The sequence below is a fragment of the Hoplias malabaricus genome, chromosome 10 (assembly GCF_029633855.1).
Source record: "Hoplias malabaricus isolate fHopMal1 chromosome 10, fHopMal1.hap1, whole genome shotgun sequence".
Lineage (NCBI taxonomy): Eukaryota > Metazoa > Chordata > Actinopteri > Characiformes > Erythrinidae > Hoplias > Hoplias malabaricus.
Genome location: NC_089809.1, coordinates 9,422,150 through 9,435,925, shown reverse-complemented (window position 1 = coordinate 9,435,925; position 13,776 = coordinate 9,422,150). Strand labels below are relative to the sequence as shown.

Below are 13,776 nucleotides of genomic sequence, written 5' to 3'. Positions count from 1 at the left end.
GACTTAATTCTAAAAGTTGGGAACAACAAAAACATTATTATGGCAGGTACTGACCTCAAAGTATAGTTCAAGTGCTCCAATACTCAAGTAAACACTTCCACCACCCAGTGCTTGAGGCTTTATATCCCTCCAAACAATAATGGGCCATTGAGCTTTGATGCCTAAAACAAACTGTTTTCGTTTAATGTCTTTCTGTGTAGAACAAAACATTTTGTCCACAATGGGTAGCACCTTAAAATAGCTACCTGCTCAGCAGTTGCCCAATGAGGATTCTTACCTTTGGTGAACACAGAATGGGTCTGTCAAATTACGCAGGGACAACAATACTCATCTCCACACTAAGCGATCCAGATAAATTGGACGATGAAATTACAAACCATGTACAAAGGAATAAAAAAAATTAATTGTACCCATGCAATGAGTGAATTCAGCTAAATTCAGAAGCATACAAGTCAGCAGAGTTTTTCTGGGGTCTTCATGAAATGTCCCCTGTCTAAACAACCCTTTTCAGAATGGCAGCTTTGTGATTTTAGCACAGTATATCCTCTGTAAAGTTCAACAGCAGCATATAAGCTGGGAAGCAAACAGTGGAGCAGCTGCACATAATCCTAATGTCACCATGCTCAATGCCAAGTGCTAGAGGCGTATAAAGTGTCAAAAACATATAGCAACAGATTTGGACGGACTGATGGATTTTTATACATTTGGGATTCTTTAGTGACCCAATAGGCAATATAGACAAAAGGGACGGTGGCGCAGCAGGTAGTGTCGCCGTCACACAGCTCCAGGGGCCTGGAGGCTGTGGTGTGTTCTCCTTGTGTTCGCGTGGGTTTCCTCCGGGTGACTGTCTGTGAGGAGTGTGGTGTGTTCTCCCTGTGTTCACGTGGGTTTCCTCCGGGTGACTGTCTGTGAGGGGTGTGGTGTGTTCTCCCTGTGTCTGCGTGGGTTTCCTCCAGGTGACTGTCTGTGAGGAATGTGGTGTGTTCTCCCTGTGTCTGCGTGGGTTTCCTCCAGGTGACTGTCTGTGAGGAGTGTGGTGTGTTCTCCCTGTGTCCGCGTGGGTTTCCTCCGGGTGCTCCGGTTTCCTCCCACAGTCCAAAAACACATGTTGGTAGGTGGATTGGCGACTCAAAAGTGTCCATAGGTGTGTGTGTGTGTGTCTGTGTTGCCCTGTGAAGGACTGGCGCTCCCTCCAGGGTGTATCCCTGCCTTGCACCCAATGATTCCAGGTAGGCTCTGGACTGACTGCAACCCTGAACTGGATAAGCAGTTACAGATAATGAATGAATGAATGATATCAACAAAAACTTTATCACCATAAATATTTCTATGATCGATATCCATGATTATTACAAAATACAACGTGTCAGTTTTAAAAGAAAAACCCTTCTACAATTGTAAAGTTGTTGCACCAAAAGTCTTTATCATTATTAAATTATTTATCAGAAAATAACACGTACAGATATTTCAGTAAACCTATGAAGTAACATTTAATTCTTACCATAAATGTGATGTGTCTTTTGTGAACTCCACATTTAAGTGTTCAGGCTCTGCTCCAGAAACTGAAAACGCTAGGTTTAACCATTTGTAAACAAAAGGAGAGGTATTTCATGACCATTTTCCAGACAGCAATTGAGTATATATCGGTCCATTGGCGTAGAAAGGTGGGCACACCACTGACTGTAGACCACTGCTGGTCCACCATCGGACCACTCCAATTACTGTTTTGTACAGGATATATAATCTCCTCAAACAGATTTTACCTTCACAGAGACTTTTATTCTGGAAAACACACTAATACAAATATTACCAACAACTCATTCATTCATTATCTGTAACCGCTTATCCAATTTATAAACGATAACAAAAGAACCTAATGAAGGAAATAAATGTAAATTGGACTGTGAATGGAAAAGTGCTAAAATGTGGCATTTCATCTAAAATTCTGTTTAATCACCAGTGGTCTGCCCAGAAAACGCATAAGCTTAGACGTTTGCACTGGGCCAGGGGTCTTTTAAAATGGAGTGTGGCAAAATGGAAGACTGTTCTGTGGTCAGATGAGTCAAGATTTGAAGTTCTTTATGGAACACTGGGATGCCATGTCATCCGGACCAGAGAGGACAAGGATATCCCAAGTTGTTATCAACGCTCCATTCAGAAGCCTGCATGGTATGGGGTTGCATGAGTGCTTGTGGCATGGGCAGCTTGCATGTCTGTAAAGGCACCATTAATGCAGAGATCTATGTTCAGGTTCTAGAACAACATATGCTCCCATCTAGACGTCACCTCTTTCAGGGAAGACCCTGCATTTTTCAACAAGATAATGCCAGACCACTTTCTGCAGCAATCACAACATCATGGCTATGTAGGAGAAGCATCCAGGTACTGAAATGGCCGCCTGCAGTCCAGATCTTTCACCTATAGAGAACATTTGGCGCATCATAAAGAGGAAGGTGCGACAAAGAAGGCCCAAGACGATTGAACAGTTAGAGGCCTGTATTAGACATGAATGGGAGAGCATTCCTATTTCTAAACTTGAGAAACTGGTCTCCTCTGTCCCCAGACATCTGTTGAGTGTTGTAAGAAGAAGGGGGGATGCCACACAGTGGTAAAAAATGGCCTTGTCCCAACTTTTTGGGGATTTGTTGACGCCATGAAGTTTTGAAACGACATATTTTTCCCTTAAAATGATACATTCTCTCAGTTTAAACTTTTGATCTGCGATTTGTGTTCTATTCTGAATAAAATATTAGATGTTGGCACCTCCACATCATTGCATTCAGTTTTTACTCAACTTTTTTGGAATCTGGTTTGTACTTCAAATCATAGCTTCATAAAAAATACAAGTCAGAGTAATTTTCTTATTTTAAACTCTTAAGTAAATTGAGCTATAATTTAATGACACCTGGTCTATGTAATTCACTTTTGATTAGAAATCCTTTAAGAAACCTTTTTTGCCTGTGTAAGCTTCTTAGTGATACACATTATTACTCCAAGCTGAACTCATGCAGCTATTTGTTGGAGCATGTATTTATTTAGTTACATATTTCATAACCATGTTTGCTAAATCGAACAACTCTAACAGGGGGGTTAGTGCCGCATAAAGCTCCACATTTTCTCTCTCTGTACCTCTGTATCTCTCTCTGATAGTGCCTGAGCTGAAATAGTTCCACACAACTACATTTACACTCTGCCATAGTGTCTGTCTCCACACTGAGTGACTGACTGCTACTGCGCATTACTCACTTACCCAGGCGGAAGAAAAACAGGGTATTTTTAGCCTTTGTGCTATGTATAAACAAACTATACTGTGTTACATTTATGAAATCAATGAACGACTGCAGAGAAAATGAAATAACATTTCTGCATGCAACAAAATATTTTTAACTCCGAAAAAAAGACATTGGGTTGATGGTTAAGTAAAATACTCAATGTCTATTTGAGTCCTTGCAGTAAAGGGGAAAAAAAAAAAAAACACCAAACTTAAATTATCCACTGGCAGCAAACAAAAACGCTGTTCTCACTCTGCGTGCCGCCATTATTTTTACTGGCGCCCTGCAGTCAGCTGTCAAAAAGTTCAAGAAACCGCACACGGGTGTTGCACATTGGAAGTTGTGACGTGTATTAAGAGTGACAAAAATATTTTAAATATTAAAATATTTTAGATGTTACAAGATTGCCATAATCTTCATAGAATTACATTTTGAAAATAAACGAACTAAAATAAAATACATTATAATTAAATACTCATTAATTATTTTCAAAAGCTGAGCCGCATCTGAGGGATCAAAGAGCCGTGGGTTGCCTATCCCTGACCTATACAGTGAAGAAGGCTGGAGAATCTAATAAAGTGCAATTGAGTACAGCGAGTATATCGGCCCATTGGCGTAGAAAGGTGGGCACACCACTGACTGTAGACCACTGCTGGTCCACCATCGGACCACTCAGATTACTGTCCTGTATAGGATATAAATCATTTATAATCACCTCCAAAAGATTTTAAACTCACAGATAAACTCACATATGAGATATAATAATGAGTATGAGCCTAATATAATATGATTATGCTAAAAATGTTGACATTGTGCTGGATTAAAATTATTTATAAATCTTATTTATAAAGAACAAAAGAACCTAATGAAGGAAGAATCAATAAATTGGACTGTGAATGGAAAAGAACTGAAATGTGGCATTTTGTCCAAAACTCTGTTTAATCACCTTTATTTTGATTTGAGAATCGATTTTAGAGCATAAAAATCTGGTATCCAAGGTACTAATATTTCAGTATCAATCCACACATCACTAATGTGCAGATATATCTGAACCTTTACCTATACAGTGAAGGAGGCTGGAGAATCTAATAAAGTGCAATTGAGTACATTTTTACAATGCTTCCACTTTTGCAAAATCAGAAAGTTATGTTTGCTTCAACATTTGCTTTAATGTCAGAATTATATATGAATTAGACCCATCAATAGTAACTGACATTATCATATGAACCTACAAAACAGGGCAGAGTATTCCAGTCAGAATCCAGCAGTGCAGCAGAGAAAAAAAACCTTTGCAATGTATATCAGGGTACCTGAGGACCCTTTCCTCGTTTAGCTAGTCAGCTAAATAGATTTTCTTAAGTTTTTCTTAAGCATTTGCTGGCTTTGGAGTTTTTAAGAGTGTGCCACAGTAATGCAGAAGACCTCATAAAAACCTGCCCACAGTTACAGTGAAACACATTCCTACATTCTTGTGTAGTGTTCTTTTTCAGAAACTTAAAGCGCACCTTGTGGCACGCCAAATGACGAGTCCCTCGGAATGTTTGTCCACAAGCTGCACACACATACCGAGTTGCCTCTGCGTGCTGCATCTGATGCCGTAGCAAATGCAACCGCTGCTGGAAAGTCCTTCCGCATTGGCACCTGTGCAGGCGTGGACCACTGTGCTGGTAACGGTGCCGAACACCCAATGAAGGCTGTCGGGCAATAGCACCACAGCGGCGACATGGGAAGATGGTCTTGGAGCGCCAGCTCTGCCGCAGACGTTTCTGGAGGGCCAACTCCTGGCTTTGATTAACAAACATGGCAACTATCTGCAAAGGGCTGTCAGAAAGAGGGGCAAACTGAATTGTGGAACGCTCAAGGCTGGAAGCACCTACAAGGTTATCGCTGCATTGAACGGTGGTTGCTACTTGAGCTAGGGTTGATGCCTCATTACAGACAGGAGCAGGAACAGGTTGGGGTAATGGGACTGGTACTGTTCTGGAATTTCCAGGAAACTTCTGGATTGTAGCAGAGGGAAGTGTCTTCATAGTGCTTGTTGAAAAAACAGCAGGTGTGGAGAACTTGATGGGAGTAGGAGAGAAAGATACTGTAACTTTGGTGGAAGTGGTGGTATAAGTTCTGAGAGCTACCTTGGACTGGTTTGTTCCTGGGGCAGGAGTAGATAAAGGTGGGCATTTCTTGTTGAGAGATACAGGTAAGGGTGCCTTTATGAGAGTCCCGGGTAAGGGTGTTTTTGAGAGAGACACAGGTAAAGGTGCCTTTGTGAGAGATACAGGTAAGGATGTGCTCGGGAGAGATATGGGTAAGGATTTACCGCCATCTCTCTCAAATCCTTGATTAGGGTTGGTGGCAAGAATTGGTTTCTGCTGAGGCAGGACGATGCCTTGTAAAACAACTTCAGCTGGCATCATGCTAGATGAAGGAAGAGCTGGGATCAGCAACTGCATCTGTCCTGCATTTGCCTGAGTAACTGTAGATAAAGGACTTGCCAGATCCTTCCCTATACTTGTCACCTTTTCTTGGGTAACATTTAGTGGCACAGCTGCTCTTACTGGCACTGGAAGGGTTTGTGTAGAGGATGAATTGTTGGGTAACAGGGGTATTGTTAAATTAGTGGTGGCACAGATTTTCTGAGATGTGTCAACAATTTTAACAACATTTTTGGAGTACATGAATTTCAAAGAGGAACCAACCTGACTGCCACCATTGTTAAGGGCTTGCTTAGAAGTAGGTGATGGCAGAACGTTTAGTGTCATTGGTGGTGTTTTTAAATTGTTTGCAGTGTTAGCCGGAGGATAGATCTGTCCACTGGGTGTCTTGGTACAACAAGGGTGATTTGTAAAAGAGTGCTGGTTAGGAAACACATGGAGGCAACTTGAGCAGACGTATTTGGTTAAGGGGTGCTGCTCAGCCTGATGTTTAAGCAGCAAGTTATCACTCCTACATATTACACCACAAACGTTACACTGCAACCCTGGCATACACTTGCACTTCCGCATGGGGTCTCTCAAACTAGGAACATTTCTGAGGCCACAGGAACTGCAAATCTGAGGGTTCCTACTTTTGATGGATTTCACAGAACTGACTTGTTTCTCAAGAGATGACATGGGGTCAAAAATTGTACTGACTTTTTCAGAACTAAGTGTTTGCTCATTAGCTGAGCATAGTCCAAGACCTGTACTGACTCCTAGGGAATTCTTCTCTTTATTCTTATTTGTGTTTCGTTTCGTGGTCTTCAAACGTTTCGATGTGCGTAGTAATCTGTGTGAACTATAATCCGAGTCATCACTACTGTAATTTGCAAAAACTGAAGCTGAATCTGTATCGGAGCTCAGATCCTCCTCGGGGGAGTCTATCGAACTGTCTTGTATTGAGGATTCATTTTCCTCCTTGATTTCAATACTTTCCTCATCTTCTTCCTTTATTATATCTTCTTCAATGGGTGCACACTCCCATAAATTATTCTCAGCATCATCCTCCACCTTGATAGTATTTTCTAATTGTGCTGGCTCCAACGTGACTGATACAGAAGAAGAAAGGGAAGACTTCAAATTAGTTTCTTGTGTTGTGCAGTGGAGCTTCTGGATTTTAAATACCTTTTCATATCTTGCTTGCAATACGACCCTGCCTGTGTCTTGCCGTGGCACAGAGCGAAGTACCACAACTTCAACCTCCTTCTGCTGGTCAACCTCAGATTCCTCAGAATCATTAGTGTCGTTTGTTTTATGTAGAGATTCACTGTCAGTGTTTTTATCATGGTCTGTATATCCCCTGGTGGAATTGCGTGTGTTCTGAGCTGATACTTTATCTGAGACACTAGGGCTTGAGGGAAAATGTGTGCCAGTGTAATTATGATCACTGAATATTGTGGCCAATACATGAGCCCGCCCTGTAGTCCTTGTGACTCTGCTTTCCTTTGTCACACACCCATTTTCCAAAACAACTTGGTTCTCTTGCTCATTCTCCTGCTCCTCCTCCTCCTTCAGATACGTTATTTCCACCTCCTCAGATTTAATAATGACCTCCTCCACATCCTCATCCAGAGACTTCTTCATGACTGAGCAAACTGGTGTCACTTCCTTGTCAGACTCTTCGATTTTGCAGTTGTTAAACATTTCAAGGTGTTTTTCCATGTGCTGGTTCATATGCCATGTGTTCCGAAACCTGACATTGCAGCTGTTACAGCAGAGATTGTACTTGGAGTGAGCATTTTCAAGGTGCAAAGCCAGTGAAATTACACAAGTGAACGTCACCTGACACAAATGGCAGCGCACCTCACCTTTATGTACCTTAAAATGCTCAAGAAGGTCATTGAGGAACTTGAAGGATTTGCCACAAACACAACAAATGCAATCACTGGAGCCTTCATAGAGTGCCCTTACTGGGCCAAGGTCATCCTCCTCACTGGAATCCTCTTGAAGATTGTAATGCTTAGGATTAACACACGTGACCTAAAATAAAAAACAAACAAACAAATAAATCATGTGAATGAGAAAATAAACTACCTGTTGAATTCTAAATTCATAGAACATATTTTCAAACATTTTATTCAATATTTTAATCTTTATTAAGGTCCTAAATTACATTTTTTAAACAGAATTGAGAATTAAAAGAATTGATTTTAAAGCGCTCCTGGTTTTTTATAATCATTAATAAATATTGCACAAATATATACAGCTTATCTGCATGAACTGTATGGGACTGGCAAGCTTGCAGCCTCGGTATGCTGTCCATTCCTGGAACAAACCCCAAGAAAGTATTGTTCTGGTTGATGATCCAATCTCGTTGTTTGTTAATCTTTGGTCAACAGACTTCAAAAACATGTTACCATTCCCCTTTAGCATTGCCAATGGAGGCAGCCTGGTCATTCATCACACCCTCAGGCTCATGTACTCACGCTATTATGGTAAACGAACAAAAGAGATTTATGGACATGAGAATGTAAACAAGAATATAATATGTTTAATTCAAAGCTTGAATGTGGGAATTTAATATATATGAATTAAATATGTTATAGTATCTGTTCCTCCCTGTGTTTGAAGCGTATTTTGTCTGCACATTCATTTACGGTAACAGCACCTGTATATGTGCCTGATGGTGTGCTACATGATCAGTCTGTTATATTGGAAACAAGCATTCTATTTTGCCCAGTTATAAGCCTTCTACAGGGTTAAATGCAATTCGTTTACACAATAATTTAAGAGTGTTGATTTTTTTATCTTCTTGATTTATCTTCTTACTCTTTCTGTATTAAATGGTTAAAGTGGTAACACCCTAAGAATGTTTTCATACCACAGGACACGACATTTTAAATTGACCAGAATCTTATTTTAGCTATTTTATTGTCGAGAGGATAATCAAAATATAAATGCACATAGTTCCAGTGAAATCATTCCTTGTATATATATATATACACAGTAATTCGTATAAGGTGTGCACACTGATTATGTTCTGGTACTAACAATTTGAACATGGTGTGGTCTGTCTGCATTTCTGAAGGATGTCCTTTAAAAACTGTAACAGTGTGATAAAACTACATATCGCTACAATTATCAAGATTGATCTATACAGAAATATTTATAGTGATGAAATTTTTGGGCCATATTGCTGTCTTCAAATCCAGAATAAAGAACATTAATGTTTTCTATGCGTCTGTTTAACATTGTGCTCACATCTATGGACCATTTTGCACAGCCAATTTTCTGACCAATTTGTGCTTTTGAAATGTGGGAGAACCCAGAAGAAACCCGCATAGCGCTTTTCCACCAACAAGTTCGCTAAATATATTTGAAACCGTTCAGCATGTTTCCATCGACATAAACTGGTTTGCGAACCCAAAGAAGAGTTGGTTTTTCAGCATGAACCGTGACGTTGTCTGTGGGCGTGTTGAGGTTCAGTAACTGAAGAATGAGCATATAGCCTCAAATACAGCGTTATCATCCAGTGGAGCTGGATGGAGCCATTAACAATGTTTCATATAAATAAATAAATAATAGGAAATAAAACAGAAACAATCCCTGTTATGTGTTTCTGGGGCTGTGTTTGGCGTGACACCATGCGTGTTGGCCAGAGCTGCGGCTACATTTCTCCGCTGTTTACAATCTCAACAGGATGGCTCGGAACTCTGCAACATTTACACACGTTTTATATCTCACTTTGATCTGACTCCACAATAAACAAAAAATAAACAATGATCCTGTCATGACTCTGACAGTTTATCTGTGGCTCTGGAGCTGTATTCAGCCACTGCAACGCCCCCTACTGATGGCATATTGTTGGTTCCCCTTGAAACATGGGCTGGGTCACTGGAATCAGTAACAGAACCGGTTCAAGCACCAGAGTTCTTTTAATGGAAAAGCTCTAATAGAGACACAGGGAGAGCACACCAAACTCCTCACAGACCCAAGGCATGGCTTGAATTCACGACCCCAGGACTCTGGATCTATGTGACTACTTGTTGTGCCACCGTGCTACCCAAAACAGAGACATATTAATGTTTAAATATATCATTTTAAAAGGTAAAATGTTTTCTTCTTAACTGTCTGCATAACTACTTAACTACTCCCTGATCTGTACTTGTATGTAGACAGAAATGAATTAAATACACTTTAGTGTTAAAGGGTTTTGAAAACATGCTCATCCAATATTTCTTCTGAAATTAAGGTTATTCATTGGCAATTTGTTCCTGTTCACTGCAGTGATAAACTGTACTACTCAGGGAAGGCTTTACACTAAATGTTGTAACATTTCTGTTATTTAACTGAATTCAGCCATAAGATCATTAGGAAAATCAGGCTTCGACATTGAAATTTTAGTTTTCAATCCCCTCACAACTTAGATTATGAATGGTGTTCCATTACTCCATGGTCCAATTCCTGAGCAGCTTTGTCCCTTTAGCTGATATTCCACACTATCCATGGTGAATTTACGTATGACTTTTTTTGTAGCTGATCTTGAGGATTCCATTTTATTTCATGCTTTTCTATGGAGAGTATCCAACCTCTGCATGCCCAACTGAAACTCGGTTTTGCAACAGTAGATTAATTCATTCATTACAAAGAGTCTACACATATCTAAACATATACTGTATATATGTTAAAATGGGGAATTCCATGGATTATTTCTGCATAATTAAGTGGTTAAGATGTAAACAGATATATTGAGAAGTTAGATGTCTCGTGATAAACTTTTATATCAAACTGCTATGATATTTTGTTTACATCTCAATGACTAATCTGTGCAGAAATTATGAAACACCTTAATTAATATAGGTTTTGCTTAAAGGACTCACTTGTGGTTGTTGTACTATGTTATTAATATCAGGCTTTTGTTCCAGTTCAGGATCAGACTCATGTCCCACTGTCTTCTCATATGCAATCTCCATGGCAACCAATTCAGCACAGCTGTGAAGTTTAGATTAGAAGCAGTGGTCATAAGTCTTGGCACTCTTAACATTATATGAATTTATTATTGATATTATTTGAACTACTGATTCTGCCTAAATATATAGCCATTTACTAATCACTTATGATCTCATGATTGTGACCAAGTATTTCAATTATTTTAGTAATTTTTCTCTAAATAATATTAGTCATAATATTTAGCATCTCATAAGTAAAAGTGGCTTTCCTCTTCGAAGGAGAATTGTATCCAAATGTTTTGATTCAATTCTCCATATACACACAGAGAGAAAGAGAGAGCGTGTGTGTGAGAGAGAGAAAGAGAGAGAGAGAAATTAATCATTTATGGTGTGAGGGGAAACGTATGTTCAATAGTAGAGGCGCTTCGCCACGTGACTGTTATGTTTTTGTTTTTGCACAACTTTTAATGTGCATTTTTATCTAATAATGTCACATCCTGCATGGCAACCGGCGCGTGCACTTAATCAAAAACAAATAAATAAAAAAATAAATAAATAAAAAAAAGAAAAAATAAGCACAGGCATGTGTTTCTCCGACAAACCTCTGTTCATTTGACTCCGATGCCTTTCTTCAACTCCTTCCAGATGGAAACTCTCCACAAACTCGGAACTTTATCTGGAGTGTGTTTGTGGGTCTGGCGTTGAGTCAGTGCCCATCTTTCCATGGAAAGTTTAATGTTACTCGGGTCAAAATCATGCCGGAGCCCCGAGACGTTCACCGCATGTTTAAACTTGACACCACGAGCTCACTGAGCCAGCAGCGTTTCATCAAAGTTCTGCAGTTACCTGAATAACTTATTAGAATGGACACCTGAACACACTTCGGGCTTCAAAGTACTTATCAGAAACTTACAAACAAAACAAATGCCAAATAAAACCTTATCGCCGACTCCTCGTCTAAAGGGTTTTATTTACATGAGTATTCCTTATTCGCCTCTGCGCATGCGTGGGTTTATAAGTAGGTCGCCATTGCGCATGCGCTGGTTCGTCTGTTAATTCGGTACCTGTTTACGCAATTGCTCAACAGTTCCGGACCATAATTTTCTTGTATTGCGATTGTTTAAAGCATCCATTCTTCGCCTTTTTTTCCTAATTATGAACATGCTTTATGTAATATATTTTTGATAACACATTGTAATGCTTTATGTAGAGAAGGAAATACGCTGGACTTGAGTTCCATAAGCTTTATAAACGAAGGCTAAATAACCAACGGTCATTCCCTTATTACGTTATACATGGCACATCTGACCATAGTGGAATATATAAAATGTAAATAAAAGGCAAAAATCTAATTTTATGTGCACACTTAGGGGTTTCCTCAAAACGGACTACAAAGTCTGCTGTCGCGGCAGTGACGTCACCACTCCATAGTCCACATAGTGGCACCCGCAAAGAACTGTGGGATTTGTAGTTTAGTTATAGTCCACAGTCACAGATTATTCATTCATTCATTGTAACCGCATATGAATCCACATAATTGAAACATTTTAATTGAGCTGGTTTCACATTAGGTCCAGCGTGATATATATACATATATATATTAGGGTGTAGCTCCAGAAAAAGGCTATCAGCATTTCAATGGGCATTACTAACCCTGGAAACACTCTGTTTTACCCCCTCCCCTCTAAACAGAGATTCAGACAATTAAAAGTAAAGACAAGCAGGTTGAAACACAGCTTCTTTCCCCAGGCTGTGAAAGCCATCAACCACCCCCTAACTATTTTAACCAATCCATCCTGATTGATAATCAGTAAAATTAATGGACAACCACCCATGCTAATGGACAAACAATTGCACACGGCATTTTTAAACAAAGCCTGTATATATTTTCTAGTGTTAATACCTCTGAATAATCTGTTGTTTTGCACATGTATATATTTTATCCCTGAGAGAGGATGCTAAAACTGCATTTCAATGTTTTAACACTGTTCTTGAACATTGTTTTCTCAGCGGCAATAAAAGCTATTCTATTCTATTCTATTTGTAGGATTTGAACAATGGGAATTATGTGGCTTGCTAGGAAGAGAGTGGGGTGGGCCCTATGTGAAGAAGCTCTAATGGAATGGCATAGGATATTTTACATCTTATCTTTTGTGTATATATATATATATATATATATATATATATATATATATATATATATATATATAAACACTTCACTTTGCTTTTTTTTTTTTAATCATCAATAAATAAATAGAGAACTATATAGAGTAGCATCAGAAAGTACACAGGGTGCTTGCCCACTTTCACCATTATATTAACGACTGCAAAGCACTACTGTTCACAAGAGTTAGATTGACCCCCATTCAATTTGGGCTTTCTATCACACACACACACACACACACACATATATATATATATATATATATATATATATATATATATATATATAATTAATTTCATCCAAAATAAAAAACACCTTAATGAATGTATGAATGAACAATATGTACCAAGCCCATTTCCAGGAAAGTTGGTATTTGATTTATAAAGTGCAAAAAAAACATTATTTGTGAAAAACACACAAAAAAACATTTGTGATTTGGTAATTCTCTTTAATTCTAATTAACTGACAAAAAGGCCATGAAAAAATTACCAGTTTTTTGGCTGTCAGACTTGACTTCATCCATCCATCCATTATCTGTAACCGCTTATCCAATTTAGGGTCGCGGGGGGTCCAGAGCCTACCTGGACTTGACTGTATTTTGTAAATCAATACATGCCAAACCTCATCAGAGTTTTGTGAATCACTTCACATAGAAAAAAGCAAGTTTAACAAGGATTTAGGTCGACAACCCTATAACCCTGAACCAGACTCACATTCCTTCCCACCAGATGCTTGTAATCTTCAGGCTGGTATAGTGCACTATTAGTGGATGAACACTGTTGACTAGTGCAGATATGTTTTCACATTACAAACTTGAACTTGTTCATGATGTCACTGCTGAGGCCACCAAACAACACATACTTCCTTATCTTGATTTCTGAAACAAAATCATCGTCCTCAAATACTCCAAAATTTCTCTTTTTGGCATCTGTTCTTTAACAGTTACCACAACTCCACAGTTTTTCATTATTCATGAG

At 39.0% G+C, this 13,776-nt stretch overlaps 1 protein-coding gene across 1 annotated transcript; it reads right to left on the bottom strand.

Moving 5' to 3' along the window:
• Nucleotides 1-4,214: 4,214 nt before the first annotated feature.
• LOC136709103 (uncharacterized) lies at nucleotides 4,215-11,623 on the bottom strand. The gene is made up of 3 exons (XM_066684124.1): nucleotides 11,238-11,623; nucleotides 10,567-10,678; nucleotides 4,215-7,726 (listed from the first exon to the last, which is right to left on the bottom strand). Exons 2-3 carry the CDS (start codon nucleotides 10,657-10,659, stop codon nucleotides 4,628-4,630), a joined length of 3,192 nt encoding a protein of 1,063 aa, XP_066540221.1. The 5' UTR covers nucleotides 10,660-10,678; nucleotides 11,238-11,623; the 3' UTR covers nucleotides 4,215-4,627.
• Between the last annotated feature and the right edge of the window lie 2,153 nt (nucleotides 11,624-13,776).